Source organism: Rattus norvegicus, chromosome 19 (assembly GCF_036323735.1).
Source record: "Rattus norvegicus strain BN/NHsdMcwi chromosome 19, GRCr8, whole genome shotgun sequence".
NCBI classification, from domain to species: domain Eukaryota; kingdom Metazoa; phylum Chordata; class Mammalia; order Rodentia; family Muridae; genus Rattus; species Rattus norvegicus.
The window spans coordinates 51792502-51808950 of NC_086037.1; the positions used below are offsets into that span (position 1 = coordinate 51792502).

Below are 16449 nucleotides of genomic sequence, written 5' to 3' on the forward strand. Positions count from 1 at the left end.
CTGGGAACCAAACTTAGGTCCTTTTCAGGAGCATCAGGTGCTCTTAACCTTGAGCCACGTCTTCATTCCCAGAAACTATGGCGGACAGTGTTGTGACTGAGGCAGTTCTGTTCTCACCTATAACCACAGCTCCAGGGGGACTGCCACAGGAAAAGCTGTGACTGTAAGGTCAGCTTGGGCTACAGAGTGAGTTCCAGATTAGTCTGGATTATACTAGAACCGAATAAACTAGGTTCAAAGAAACACAAAGGGGCAAAAAGCCTTACTCCATCTAGTGCTAAGAGACGCACGCCTTCGGGGGGCGAGGATAGAGAGGCTAAGGAAGCTCTTCCCTTGTAAACCTCCTTGGGATAGACGCCTGTGTTGTTGCTGATACCGCTTGAAGCTGAAGAAAAGAGCACCGTATACAAGTTTGAGGATGTGGGACAGGGAAAGAGGGAAGACCGAAGTGATTACTGAGATTACCTTCATCATTAAGATGTCTGTCAGAACACAGAATCTTGACTTTCCTTAAAACTCAAGGACTGCATTCTCCTTGGCTCGTTTATATGCTGGAAACATTTTCCAAAGATTTATTAATTTCAAGCCTGCTGGCCGAGGTGCCTGCCTTTATTCCCAGCACTGGGGAGGCAGTGGCAGGTGGAGCTCTGAGTTCCAGGTCAGTCAGGGCTACACAGAGAAACCCTGTCTCAACAAAACACAACAGAACCCCAAATCAACAAGAACAAAACCATTTATTTACATTATGTGTGTTGTGAGTATTTTGCCTGCGTGTATGTCTGTGCACCACATAAATACTTATTGCCCACAGAAGTCAGAAGAGGACACTGGATCCCCCTGGAACTGGAGACATTGGTGAGAAGCCATATGGGTGATGAGATTGAACCTGGGTCTTCTGTAGAAACAACAAGTGCTTACCTGACCACAGAGCCACCCACCTCTATAGCTCCGTATACTACGAACATCTGATGATGATCAGATTTGGACCAAGTGTAGAGAGCAACTGGAAAGTGCTAAAATCACAACAGACTGTCTGTATGTGTGTTTGTAGCTCAGAAAACTAGGACAGGGATTATGAGAGGGCAAAGTGATCTTCAGGGAGATATGAAATGATAATGAATTACGTGTAAAAGGGAAGCAGACGGGGGACTCAGTAGGGACAGAAAGGGGACTGGCTGGAGGAGGAGGGAAAGGGGGCAATAGAGGGGAGGTAATTGGGGAACAATTGAGAACAAAGTGTGACAGTGATGGTGGGAAGATGCTATAGTGAAGCCTAGAACTTTCAGTTTAGCAGAAGTCAAACACTGCGTAATATTTGGGGGAGGGCGGGGGACACCCTTCCTTCCACCACATGATCCTCAGACTCAGCCATGACCTGCTGTATGAGGCTTGGCTCAGGTGGTCAAGACCAGGGTGAAGATTCTCCGTCTTACTGCTGAAAGGAACTTGTTTCTGCTCTCACTTGAAATACACTTGAAAATGACTGTCATTTTATACAAACGAGAAGAGACAGAAGGTTATCCTATTCATGCTCTAGAGAAAAGCAGGCCCCAAAATTGCAAGGAGCTGGTGGTGACCACATGTCATTTTGCTTATGTACTGGGATGTGGACATCTGTCCTGTGTGTCTTCCCATAAAACAACATACGAAACTACCACCTAAGTAAACTTCCATTGTAAGACCTAGAAGACAAGGACTGTGGCACAGTACACAAGCTATTTGTTTTCCATATGCCTCAGCTTCCGCTTGAACAAAATAAAAATTCCACAGGGATTAAGTTAGAAAATTAAAAATTGGTACAGCGAGGTCTTAAAATTGTGTGCTTTCAGTTTCCCTTGGTAAAATTCTATCTGTCTATAAAATTAAAACACAGCCTCTTCAGCCATATCTTTTAGAGCCATGTTAGGAAAATGGAGAAGATGGCTCTGTGGATAAAGCTTTGGTTGTACAAGCATTCGCTCAGATCCCAGCACCCAAGTAAAAAGCCAGGTTTGGTGTCATGAACCTGGAATACCAGTGCTTAGAGACAAGAGGATCCTAGGGGTGTGGTGGCCAGAGAGTCTTGCCAGTTGGTAAACTCCAGGACCAGTTAGAATAGATAGAGAATACGAGAGGAAGACATTGACCTCTGACATCCATAGCGTGCACGATTGCACATGTGTGACTACACCACACATTCATCAAGGAGAAAGGAATTACTATCTTTAAAGTCACTTGGAGCGCTTTAGTTCTTAAATTTATCAAAGCCCTCCTAAAACACATGCCAATTTCTTTATCTTGATTTTAAAAAAATTATATAATGTTTTTCCTACAAGTATACCTGCGTGCATGTCTGGCCATGAGAGGTCAATGTATCCGATGGTTGTGAACCTCTATGTGGTTGCTGGGGATCAAATCCAGGTCTTCTAGAAGAGCAGACAGTGCTCTTAACCGCTGAGCCATCTCTCCAGTTCTGTCTGTCCTTGCCTCAAAAAAACCAACAAACTGCTGGGTGGTGGTGCTTGCCTTTAATTAATCCCAGCACTCAGGAGGCAGAAGAGGGCAGTTCGAGGCCAGCCTGGTTTACAGTGAGTTCCAGGACAGCCAAGGCTACACAGACAAATCCTGTCTGAAAAACCAAAAACCAACCAAACAGATAAATGGCAGGTGTGTGCTTGGTTTTAAAGGAAACCGCAGGGCTGGAAAGATGGCTCAGCAGTTAGTCGCCCTGGCTGCTCTTAGAGGACCATTCATTCCATCACCCACACGCCTCACTGTCTTCTGTAACTCCAGCTCCAGGGGATCAGACTCTTTCTGAACTCCATGGACACCAGACACACACATGGTACAAACACATATATGGAGGCAAAACACTCATACACATTAAATAAAATAAATTTAAGAAAGGAAATTTCCAGACATTCTTCCAGTGACTGTGCCATTTTATGCTAAAACCAACAGCAGCCAACAGTATGAGTTTCCACTGCTCTGTGTGCTCGCCAGCGCCGCGTGGTTAATGGCATGGTAATACTGTTGCAGATGGTATTAACCCTTCCGGCCGTGGTTAATGGCATGGTAATACTGTTGCAGATGGTATTAACCCTTGGGGGGGGGGATGCAGTGATAGCTTGTGGTGCATCTTTTGTTTTTATGTAAAGGCTTCTCTAAAGTGAAAGGAAGCAGCTTGCTTTTATGATCATTATTTTACTACTTCGATTTGGCTCTGTAGTTATAAAGCTGGTGAGTGTTTAGCTATGAAAGTGAGTAAATGGAGGTTGCTGCTTTGCTCACCCGAGTTTCTCTTGCCTTGCCAAATGCTTCTGATAATCATGGGGTGTGTGTCATGAGATATGGAAACTAATTAATTAATGATGACACCCAGTGAGAGAACACGAGCCCTTCCTCAGCAAGCAGTACCATGTCCTGTGGGAATGAACATAGCATTGCACTGCAGGGATGGTTGCCCTGTAGGAATCGTTGCCCTGTAGGGATCATGGCACTGTAGGGATCGTTGCCCTGTAGGGATCGTGGCACTGTAGGAATTGTCCTTTGCATTGGCTCACAGCACTTCATCTTCATTTTGACAATTTTTCTAGTAAAAGGTAGACTTGAGATTTGTGACATATAAAAATCACATAACTGTTACTAAATTTAACTCATAATTTATGTCAAAGGCATAACCAGCAGGCTACCAAGCCTATTAATATAGGCTGAGCTTACAAGCCCATGCTTCTGTCTACCTAAATATTGATTTGACTTGTCTGATGAAACTAGAATTAAGTTTCCCAGGAGTTCCTCTGTGGTTTGACTGGAGTCCAAAACCTTTAACCTTGTAGCCGCCTCCTCATTTCTCCTGTGGGCCCGCTTACTGACACACTGCCTGCATGCTTGCTATTAGCAGGGCTCTCATTTAAAATTTTCATTTAAAACAGCTCATTTCAAGAATTCCTGTGTTGCTTTTATCAGTTAGGGCTACTACAAGACAGACTCTTCTGGATCCTGGACTCGGTTCCGCTTGTGAGTTTATTGTTTGCTTTTTTTGTTTGCTTTTTGTTCTGTTTGTTTTGTTTGACATGGGTTTCTCTGTGGAACCCTGGTTGTCCTGGAACTCACTCTGTAGACCATGCTGGTCTTGAACTCACAGAGATCCACCTGCATCTGCCTTCCAAGTCCTGGGATTAAAGGTTTGCACTACCAATGCCTGGCCAAAGATACTTCGTCTGTTTGAATCTTTTTTTTTTCTTTTCTTCTTTACAAGTTAGTATTTCTTACTGGGCATGGTGGTGGGTGCATGTCTTTAATCCCAGCACTCAGGAGGCAGAAGCTAGTGGATCTTCAAGTTCAAGACCAGCTTGGTACATAGAGTGAGTTTTAGGACAGACACACTACACGGAGAAACCGTTTTGAAAACAAAATAGTATATTTTTTTTATAATTTTTTTTTCCGGAGCTGGAGACTGAACCCAGAGCCTTGCGCTTGCTAGGCAAGCGCTCTATCACTGAGCCAAATCCCCAACCTCTATTTTTATTTTTTGCACTAGTGTTTTGTCTGCATGTATGTCTGTGTGAGGGTATCAGATCTTAAAGTGAGCTGCCATGTGGGTGCTGGGAATCGAACCCAGGTCCTTTGAAAGAACAGTCAGTGCTCTTAACTGCTGGGCCATCTCTCCAGCTCCATTTATTGTTTCCTTAATTAACTTGTCCACAACCCCTTTCCAAGAAGCTCAGGATTTCTTTTGTTTCATAAATGCTGATGCGGGTTGGAGAGATGGCTCAGCGGTTAGAGTACTGACTGCTCTTCCAGAGGTCCTGAGTTCACTTCCCAGCAACCACATGGTGTCTCACAACCATCTGTAATGAGATCCAGTGCCCTCTTCTGGTGTGTCTGAAGGCAGCTACTGTGTACTCATATAAATAAAAATTAACTTAAAAATTTGTAAAAAGAAAAAAATATAAATGCTAATGCTCCTGCCTCCAACTTCCTGCCCATTTCATCATTTGAGCTCTCCCGTGGTGTCCACTCCTGATTAATCAGGAATGGTCTTCTTTCACAGCAGATCTATTTTTACTCTTCCCGTTATTTATAATTAGGTTAAAGAACCTACCTGAGACTCAGGATTGTATACGGTGTAAAGGGTCTTGTTGTTGTCAATTTTTTTTTCCAGAAAGTAATCATTTTGTGCCTAGAGAAGGAAGAAGTGATTTCTATCTTTAGTGCTAAGTAGGTCAGAAGGAGGAGTGAAGGAAATTTCTTGCCTGTTTCTTGCCAGTGAACTTTAGCTTATGACTAAAGAATGTCGGGCTGGCTCAGTGAGAGAGCAATGGGGCGGAAAGAAATAAGAAGCCCTTCTAGGAATGGTCAGCCCCATGATGTGCAGTCTGAACTAAGAACTGCTTCTCCCAACCAGTCTGGTGGGAATGAGAATGGCAAACGCTTTTTGCTAGGATGAGGTCATAGCAGTCATTAGCCACTGAGTGTGGGGGATTCTGTTTGTTTGAGACAGCCTCACACTGTCCTAAGCTGTCCTAGAGTTTGCTGTATAGCCCAGGCTAGCCTCAAATCACTGTCCTAAGCTGTCCTAGAGTTTGCTGTATAGCCCAGGCTAGCCTCAAATCACTGTCCTAGAGTTTGCTGTATAGCCCAGGCTAGCCTCAAATCACTGTCCTAGAGTTTGCTGTATAGCCCAGGCTAGCCTCAAATCTCTTGCAGTGTTGCCCTAGCTGCCTGAGCACAGATGCCAGCCATGCCCCACTAGATGCTTTTTGGTTTGGGGGTGTTTTTTTGTCTGTTTGGATTTGTTTTGTTTTGTTTGTTTACAGTGGTGGGAATTGAACCTTAGGGTCAAACATTCAACAAAGGTTCATTCCAGTTTTCATTTTTATCTTTTGAGTTATAACTCACCAAGTCATTCAGGCTGGCGTGGAGTTCACAGTCCTGCCGCTCTCTGTAGTGCATACTTCGAGTCTCCCTTTCTGAGACATCCTTGCCACCAGTTACCTACACATTTAGAGACTGTGTAGTAGACTGGCTGGGATTTGGCTTTCCCCACTTGGTTTAGTTCGAGTTTCTACTGTTGTGATAAATGCCATTACAGGAAACAGTTTGGGGAAGAAAGGCTTTATGCTGTTTTAGAACTTTCAGATCATCTTCTGTCACTGAGGTCACTCAGGTCAGGAACTGAAGCAGATACCATAGAGGAGGGCAGCTTACTGGCTTGCTCCTTAAAGCTTACTCAGCCTGCTCTCTTTTTTTTTTTTTTTTTTGGTTCTTTTTTTCGGAGCTGGGGACCGAACCCAGGGCCTTGCGCTTCCTAGGTAAGCACTCTAACCACTGAGCTAAATCCCCAGCCCCCTCAGCCTGCTCTCTTATACCATTCAGGACCACAGCCTAGGATGTGGCAGTGCCCAGAATGGGCTGGACCCTCCCACATCAATCTTCAACCAAGAAAATGCTCATATAGATTTGCATGTGGGCAATCTGGAGATGTTTTCTCAATTGAGGTTGGCAGGTGACCCTAGGGTGTGTCAAGATGATTAAACTAAAAGACCACTTTTCTAAACCCCTGGGCTTTTTTCCAGCTTCCCAGTTTTTGTTGTAGTGAGCTCTCTGAGCTCAGAGAATTATTCTTCATAATTTTTAACTTCTTATGTGAGTTCAAGCACACCACAGTGTATGTGTAGAAGTCAGAGGGAGCCTTGCAGACGTCTGTTTCTCTTTCTACTAGGTAGGTTCAAAGTCAGGCCATTAGGCTAAGCACAAGTGCCCTTACCTGCTAAACCATCTCCTCATCCCTAGATTTGGTTTTTGCAAAGCTTCCTTAAGGGAGGTACCAGGTTTATAAATGGTCTTACCACATGGAATCAGTTTGGTAAGTGTGCCCAGAAGTGTGAAGGTTTCCACTGTAGTCCTACATTGTCTTTACTACCACAGGAGTGTCCATTAGGGGAAGGTTTTCATAGCAGCCACAACACTGTTTGTGACCTATGACTGTATTCCATCAATTCTTCATTTTCTGCCTTCCCTGTTAGGCTGTAGACTCAATTAGGGTAAAAACTGGATTTTTTTTGTCATATCACTGTATTTACAACACTAGCAATATCTGACACTTAGTAAGGGGTCAATTAATATGTATTTAAGGAAGAATAGACTGGGAGCCAGAGAGGTAGCTCCGGGTTTGAGAGTAATTGTTCTTCTCCTAGAGGACCCAAGTTCAGTTCCCAGCACACACCTGTAACTTCAGTTCTAGTGCATCTGATACCCTCTTCTGGTATCCATGGATACCCACAAACACCGTAACTGTAAATACAAATGAAGTAAATCTTAGAAGAAAGGATAGACCAAGCAGGATTTGTTGAGAATAAACATTTGCCATATAAAATAACAACTTGAAATATTTGGAGCTAGGCATGGGGGTCCAGACTTGTCCTCCCAGCATTCAGGAGGATTGTCATGAATCTGAGCCCTGTCAGGCTGCACAGTGAGACCTTCTCTTAAGTAAGTAAAACTTAGGCCCAGCAAGATGGCTCAGAAGGTAGAGCTTTCTGTCCCCAAGCCTGACAGCTCAGTTTGACCCCTGGGACTCACATGGTGGAAGGAGAAAAATGATTCCCACTAGTTATCCTCTGACCTACACACACACACACACACACACACACACACACAGTAATTAATCAAACAACAACCCCTCTACATTTTTAATACAAAATGAAAAAGTAAAAACAAATAAGAGTAAAGTAGCAAGATAACTGAGCTTGTAGCATACTTGGTGTATAGCCCTAATGACCTGAGTTTGAGTCCCCAGTCCCACTGAGGAGCTAGAAGAATAGGGATGCCTAATGCATGTTAGTAGCCCTGGAGGCCACCCTTGGAACTGTTGGTCTGTTGTTAGCTTAAACCAAGGGTAATAATAGTAGTGTATGTGCCTTTAATTCCAGCACTCAGGAGGCAGAAGCAGGGGGATCTCTGTGAGTGTGAGGCCACTGGGTCTACACAGCAAGCTTCAGACCGCTCAGGACTACATGGTGAGACTCAGTCTCAAGTAAAGAAAGAAAGAAATAACATTCCAAATTTCCATAGAGAATAATATTCACAAAAAGCAATATTCTTCTGCTCCTAACCCTTTATTTCAATAATAACACATTCCGGTTCATTGTCAGGCTTTTTATGGCTTATTCCAGAATTACCTAATTAAAAACATTATGTGTATATGTGTTTGCTATGTGTCTGTCCACATAAGTGTAGGCAACCACAGAGACAGCGGGTCTCCTGGAGCCGAGGCTCTAGGCAGCTGCTGCTGTTTGCACTACCTCGTTTGGGTGCTGAGATTCAGGCCACTTGGAAGAGCAACGCATGCCCCAAATCAGTGAGCAATCTCTCCAGACCCCAGTTGTTTGTTTAATTACTTATTTACATATGCTTATTTATTGGTTTTTCAAGACAGGTTTTCTCTGTGTAGCCCTGGCTATCCTGAAACTCACTCTGTAGACTAGGCTAGCCTCTGCCTCCCAAGTGCTAGGATTAAAGGAGTCTGCCATTACCGCCCAGCCATTATTTTTAAAATATCAGTTCTCAGACTGGAGAGATGGCTCAGTGGTTAAGAGCACTGACTGCTCTCCCAGAGGTCCTGAGTTCAATTCCCAGCAACCACATGGTGGCTCACAGCCATCTGTAATGGGATCTGATGTCCTCTTCTGGTGTGTCTGAAGACAGCTACAGTGTACTTATATATAATAAATAAATCTTTACAAAAAAAATTATCAGTTCTTTTAGCTCTGTGTATAACGTTCATCTGTAATCCCAGCACTAGATAGGTGAAAGTCAGTGGACTGAGAGTTGAAGGTCGTTGTCAGCTGTATAGCAGCCCTGTCTTTGACATACATATATTATACATGTGGTGTGTGTGTTCCTTATTATCATCTGCAGTGCCCAGCAGACAGAGGTTCTGTTTCTTTGATATGGAAGTTAAGGGAAAGTGAAGTGTCCCACTAGTGACCATCCCAGTACAACAGAAAGTCCAGCTACTAGTCCTCATTATTTCCATCCATTTGTGGGTTTCTCTGGAATTGGACTTTGGGGAATTAAAGTGTCTCTATTAGAAAAACACAGTATTAGACTAGATTTGAAGTTAGAATGTTAGCTGTAGTTGATGTGTTAACTTCAAGCCTAGCTCATTTTTCTCTTTTCTCTCCCCATACAGATTGATAGAGCTACATTCTCCTGATAGCAGGAACACCTTGATCTTACGCTGCAAGGATACGGCCACAGCACACTCCTGGTTCGTAGCTATCCACACCAACATAATGGCTCTCCTCCCACAGGTACTGGCTGAGCTCAATGCCATGCTTGGTGCAACCAGTACAGCGGGAGGCAGCAAGGAAGTCAAGCATATTGCCTGGCTGGCAGAGCAGGTAGGTGGGAGGCAGACAAGGTTTATCCCTCCCTACTCAGAGCTAAAGTACCTCCCTTACAGCATATAGCTAGACTACTTCTATCTCCACCTGTGTGTGTGTGTCTGTGTGTCTGTGTCTGTGTCTGTCTGTCTGTCAGAGAGAGAGAGAGAGAGAGAAAGAAAGAGAAAGAGAGAGTGAGTGTGTGTTTATGTGAGAGTATATGTGTTTGTAAGAGTGTTTGTTTGAGACAGGGTCTCACTATGTAGACCAGGCTGGCCTTGAACTCACAGAGAAATGCCTTTCTGCGTCTCCAGTTTGGGGACTAAAGGCATGTGCCACCATGCCTGTCTACAGATACACATACAGACTATGTATCATTTGGTTCCTGGATATCAACATGACAATGCTTCTGTCCTTTTTTCCCTTCCTCACTTCCTGTCTGTCATTTAATTAATGGTTTCTAATCATCACCCCACCAGCAGAATTAGCCTTCATGGTATCATTGCGCTATAACTAAAAGAGGTTTCCTGTTTCCACTTCTCTCTCTAAGCAGCATGGGATGATACTTTTCATGATTAGGGGTAGGGACAAGGGCCTGGAGGATCTATCAGTCTTGGTCTTTGTTCACAGAACACAGCAGCATGCTTTACCCTGCTCTAACAGCAGCCACACAGTCTCAGACATCATGACATTAATTGTCAGTACAATTTACAAAAACAGGTTGAAGGGTGGATTTGACCCAGAGGTCACAGTTTCTCCAACCTTCTATAGAGCATTGGCAGTGTTCCTAGGGGCAGCAGTCTCTAGTTTATATTCCTGCATGAGAAGAACTTTAACTATACAAAATATAGGGTTGGAGATATAACTCCACAGAAGGGCACTTGTCTGATACATACAAGGTCCTAGGTTTAATCTCCAATACCAGAAGAAGAAAATATACAAAATATTTTATAAGACATGAAACAAAATGGCGTTTAGTCCATAACTGAAAAATGGAAAGAATCAAGAAAGCCTAAGAGGGTGCTGAAGAGCACAGCCCTCAGACCCCAGGTTCAAACAGTAGGGAGAGTTCACACATAACATCGAATCACATCCCTCATTTCTTGTGGGCTGGAACAGGAGCTGAAACCCGGAGCTCAGGGCTCAGAGGTGAGTGAGCGAGTAGTTGAGTGCTGCCCCTGATGTGTGTTATCTCTAGATCCTGGTGCACCTATGGGTGCAGAGGGCTAGGGAGGGGCCCTGTAGATGCTGCTTTGCTCTAAGTTTTCTTGGTCTAGCTTTCTTTCCTCTGCCTCAGAAGAGTTCTAGATTTTTCTCAAGTTGAGGATAATTCGTTTTGTCTAAAAATGATGTTGGGTGTTGCCAACAAAGTTCCAATTTGGTGTAAATCTCTGGTTGGTCCTGACAATCTTTTTTGGTAGTTCCCCGGGGAACTATGACACAGGACCAATTTTAGATGCCCTCCAATCCTCCACTTCCTCCTCCTCCTCCTCCTTCTTCCTTTTACTTTTTTTGTTTTGTTTTGTTTTGTTTGGGTTTTCAAGGAGGAATTTTTCAGTGTAAACAGCCCTGGCTGTTCTGGACTCACTTTGTAGACCAGGCTGACCTTGAACTCACAGAGATCCACCTTCCTCCCTAGCGCTGGGACTAAAGTCATGCACCACCTCACCCAGCTTTTTTTCTTTTCCCTTTTAAACTTCTGAACTCTTCAAAAAACGAATGTATTGTGTGGGTGTGCGTATCATGGCACTCACGTGGGGTCAGAAGCCAACTTGAAGGAACTCTTCTCTTCCACCACATGAGCTTCTGGGGATAAACTCAGGTCATTCCTTGATGGTGAGCACCTTTAATCCCAGCACTCAGTGGGTAGAGGCAGGAGGATCTCTGAGTTCTAGTTCAGCCTGGTCCACAGAGCGGCTAACGGGACAGCCAGGACTATGCAGAGCAGCCCAGTCTCAACAAAACAAAAGTAAAACGTACAGTAGCGATTAGAGCTTTTGTCTCCCGTGTGCTGCTCTTCCAGAAAGCCCGGGTTTGAGTCCCAGTGTCTGCATAGCAGCTCATCATGATCTGTAACTCCACTTCCAGAGAATCTGATGCTGTGGGCATTCAGGTGATACGTATACATACTATAGGCAGAACACTCATACACATAAATGAGTAGTAGAAATTAAGTTTATGGGGTTGGGGATTTAGCTCAGTGGTAGGGCACTTGCCTAGGAAGCGCAAGGCCCTGGGTTCGGTCCCCAGCTCCGGAAAAAAAGAACCAAAAAAAAAAAAGAAATTAAGTTTATATCAAGTCTTTATTTTTTTTAAGATTTATTTATTTTTAGGCAGGGGTTGGTGGTACACACTTTTAATCTCAGCACTTAGGAGGCAGACGCAATTGGATCTCTGAGTTCCAGGCCAGCCTGATCTCCAGGATAGGCACAGCTACATAGAAAAACCCTGTCTTGAAAAAACAAAGAAAAATGTATATTTTATGTGTATTGGGGTTTTTTTGCCTCATGTATGGGGATGCCATGATCTTCTGGAACTGGAGTTGCAGACAGTGTGAGCTGCCATGTGGGTGCTGGGATTTGAACTCAGGTCTCTGGGAGAGCAGCCAATGCTTTTAACCACTGAGCCACCTCTTCAGCCCCTTCTATCAGTTCTTATATTGGGATCCTGAGAGTTTATAGAGTAAGGGGATAATTATCTATCTATCTATCTATCTATCTATCTATCTATCTATCTATCTATCTATCTGTTGGATAATCCCCAGAAATGACAGGTCATGGAGAGGTTCATTATCCACCTCTAGACCTCAAACTGTTGCCAAGATTTACTGACTTATAACCAACATTGACTTCATATAGTTCCTAGGGTTCAAGAATCTGATAAGGCCTTAGCTGGGTAGTTCTAGCCAAGGCTATCTCAGGAAGGTACATTCAAGCCCTCAGCCCGTGTGGTCTGTAGACTTTAAGACCCCATCTCAGAGACAGAAAGACTGACTGATTGGATCACAGGATGTCAGGAAAGGATTAATAATATCTTTCAATAATATTTAGTGTTTCCTGTTTATTACAAAATAAACTTTAGAAAAACCTGATTGTTTGGCCAGGTGTAGGTATGGAAACACAAGTGAGCTAAAACTCCCACTAGTATCCCCATTTTCTCTAGCCAGAAACTTAGACGTGGGACCTCAAGACCGCTTGTGCTAATGACTCAACTGAACACACACACTGTGTGTAGCGAGCAGTGTTCTCACTCCACGGAACACAAACACTATCTTTAATCAGTAAGGCAAACAAGGAAACAGAATGAGTGAAGTTGAGGGTCCCCTCACCGTGGTAAGTAGAAGAGAGTAAAGATGTTCGTTGAACTAAGGGCTTCTTGAAAACCCAAAGGAAAGGAGGAAGGAAGGGAAAAAAAACAAGGACTTGCACCTTAGGCTTGCTTTTAATCCTAGCTTTCAGGATGCAGAGACAGGCAGATCTCCATGAGATCTACATAGTGGTCTCCGTGGTGAATTCCAGGCTAGCCAAAGCTACAAGACCCTGTCTCAAGTCACTTCATATTAAAGGGCTGCAGCTAGTGAGATGGCTCGGTGGGAAGTGCTTGCTGTATGAGCGTGGGACACACAATGGAGCATCCTGTGACCTCCACACTGCCCCGGTGGCATGCACTTTCACAACACACACACTCACGCAAACTTGAGAGCTGGGCAGATGTGGCCCAAGCCTTTAGTTCTAGACTTGTGAGGCTGAGGCAGGTGGATTGCTGAGTTACAGGACAGCCAGGGCTAACAGAAACCTTGTCACAAATAAACAGACAAACAGACTGCAGACTTGAGCTGGGTGTAGTTGCACATGTCTATAATCTCAGCATTCAGGGGTAGAGGTAAGACGACGGGATTTCATGGACAACCTCCAGTAAACATGAGTTCTAGGCCGGCCTGCATTAGAACCCACATCACACACCTTACGTGTTCATCAGAGCTGTGCTGTGGCTGGCCTGGCAGAGTGTTTTCTTCATGCATGAGGAGAGCCCTGGGTTTCATCCGTGGCGCTGTAAAATGTGGGCATAGCTGCAAACCCATACTCCTGAGGCCTAGGTGGGAAATTAGGAAGCTTAAGACCTTCTCTGTCATGTACGGAGGGAGTTTAAGGACAACCTGGCTGCAAGAGACCCAGCTGCTAAACAGACAAAAAATGTAAAAGAGTCAAAGAATCAACACTTCTAATCTTTGCTTTTAATGTGTGAGTATTTCACATGTATATATGTGCGCCTGGTGCCTCAGGAGGTCAGAAGAAGATGTTGAATCCCTTGGAACTGGAGATGCACAGATTGTGAGCTGCCACGTGGATGCTAGGAACTGAACACAGTTCTTTCCCAAGAGCAGTAACCACTGCACCACCTCTACAGCCCACAAAATCAACACTTTTAACAAATTGTACATTAAAGTGTTTTCTCCCCTACACCTTCTCCCTCTCTCTGGAAATTGGACATTACTTATTGATATGAAGGGCCTAAAGCATCTTCTTTGGGAAGAAACACATTTAATGAATATAATCTGGTATAGCCTTCAAATTTTCTCTTGTAATTAGATAGAAATTTTCATTTCTGAAAATAAGATTATTGGCGTCCAGATGTAGCTCAGCTGGTAGAATGTTTGCTTAGCCTTGGGTTTGAACTCCAGCACTGTGTAAACTTAGTGCGATGACGGCTGTCTGTAACCCTGGGATCCTCTGGAGGTAGAAGCGGGATTAGAAGTTCAAAGTCATCCTCAACCAAGAAGCTAAGTCTGGGCTACCTGAGGCCACAGGCAGAGAAAATTATCTTAGTGCCATTCTAACTCTGTGGGAAGATAAATTAGATGTTTTCTTCCCTCTTGGGCTATGCATATTATCCACACAGTACACGGGGTAAGTCCTGTAATCTAGAAATAAACAATCCAAAAAGTAAGAATCTCTTTTGTCTTTTTTTAACGTGTGTGTGTGTGTTTGTGTGTGTGTGTGTGTGTGTGTGTCTGTGTGTGTGTGTGTCTGTGTCTCTGTATCTGTGTCTGTGTGTCTGTGTCTGTGTCTGTGTCTCCAGGTGTGTGTACATGATGCTTGTGGAAGACAGGTCATCTTAAGGGAATAAGTTCTCTCTCTCTGCTTTTGTGGATCTTGGGGATTGAACTGTAGGGTTGAAGCAAGCACTTCTTCCTGCTGAGCCATCTTCCTGGCCCTCACTGTTTTGTAGAGGAAGGCCTTGAACTTTCTGTGTAGCCAAAAATTACCTTTTTTTTTTAAAAAAAGATTTTATTTATTCATTTTATATATGAGTACACTGTCACTGTCTTCAAACACACCAGAAGAGGGCATCAGATCTCGTTACAGATGGTTGTGAGCCACCATGTGGTTGCTGGGATTTGAACTCATGACCTCTGGAAGAGCAGTTAGTGCTCTTATCCACTGAGCCATCTCTCCAGCCCCCCAAAAACTACCTTTAATAGCTGGTTTAATCCTTCTGCCTTCACTTTCCAACTGCTGGCAGGGCTTATAGACATGGCCCAGTATGCCTAACTGCTGGTTTTCTTGTACCAGGCTGTAGCTAGCCAGAGAGGAGAGTCTTAGAAGACTAGAGGGCAGTGGTCCTCTCACAGGCTACCTCCACTTCCCACTCCTGGAGTCAGCTACAGTTTTGGCTAAGAGAAAAGAGACCCAGAGGTGTGTGGTGGGACACGCCTTTCATCCCAGCACTCAGAAGGCAGAAGTAGGCAGATCTCTGTGAATTCAAGGCCAACCAGAACTACAAAGTGAGACCCTGTTCAAAAGAATCAGAGACCCGGAGTTAAATGCCTTCAGTACATGCCAGGCATGGTGCTGCATGAGAGTCTGAGGCCAGCCTAGTCTGCAAAGTGAGTTTTGGGGCTACATAGAGAGACTCTGACGCAAACAAAACCAAATCAGAGTTACAACTCAGAACCAAATGGCTTAGGCTTTTTCAGATTTGAGGTGTGTGTTTAAAATATTCTGCCACAAATTACAATTACCTTCAGAAGTCCTCTTATTATTTTTTAATGTGTTTAGATATTTTTGCCTCCATGCATGCCTTTGTACCACGTAAATAAGCAGGGCTAACAAAGGCCACAAGGAGGGCATTTTTAAATCTGTGGAACTGGAGTTCCAAGACAGTTGTGAGCTGTCACAGTCAAACTTAGGTCCTCTGGAAGAGTGGTCAGTGCTCTTAACCACTGAGCCACCTCTCCAGTCCCCCTCAAAAGTCTTAAAGAAAGTTTAAAAAAAAAAAGTGACAGCCTTCAAGAGACAAGTATTCATCACCTTGAGTTCTCCTGGAGGCAGTCAGGGAAGCAAGGGTGAAGGTTTTGATGATGATGGGACTTTTCTTGAACATAATCTTTCCCATTTTGGCCCTGGATCCTTGACATGTGAATATAAATAGTAGGTGGCTGATTTCCTAGATTTTAAAGCTCGTCCTAGATAACTGGGCTTTATGCAAATAAAACACGTGTGTATTTGAAGCCAAAACCTGTGCTTCCTAAATACAGTGGGGAACTCTTGCATTTGTGTTTTCCAGACTATAGTATAGCGCTGGGGACATAGTTCAACAGTATAGCCATTGCCTAGAAGGAGGTGCCATGTTCAAATCAGAGTATCAGAAAGCCAGACTGCATCATGGTCATCATTTACGTATTAGTGCGTGTGTTTGATGTGTGTGTGTATGACCCCAGTTAAGGTGTGGAGAGGTCAGAGGAAACTTTTGGGAGTCAGTTTTTTCTATCTACCGTGGCCTCCAAGGGTCAACATTAGGCTGTCCGGCTTCTATAGCAAGCGCTGTAAAGCGGTGGACCATCTCACTGATCATGGGCAGTATTCAGCAGGAATAGGCTATAATTTCCTATGACATACAGACTGTGTTATTTTTGGAACGTATTCTAAGATATTTAAAATACTAATCAATACCCATTTCGTGTGTTAGATGCAACGTACAATGTGGCTTCTTAGCTGTGGGTTGGATTTTTTGTTGTTTCTTTTTTTTTTTTTTTTTTTTTTTTTTTTTGGTTCTTTTTTTCGGAGCTGGGGACCGAACC

At 43.9% G+C, this 16449-nt stretch overlaps 1 protein-coding gene across 3 annotated transcripts in view; it reads left to right on the top strand.

Moving 5' to 3' along the window:
* Positions 1-16449, top strand: part of Sntb2 (syntrophin, beta 2) — a 92592-nt gene that overhangs the window by 53010 nt on the left and 23133 nt on the right. For 2 of the 3 annotated variants that reach the window (NM_001168674.1, XM_039097998.2), the window contains exon 3: positions 9176-9386. In NM_001168674.1, coding sequence (NP_001162145.1) covers positions 9176-9386 — 211 coding nt within the window. The remainder of the gene's footprint in view (positions 1-9175; positions 9387-16449) is intronic. The other variant, XM_039097999.2, reaches the window with a different exon arrangement.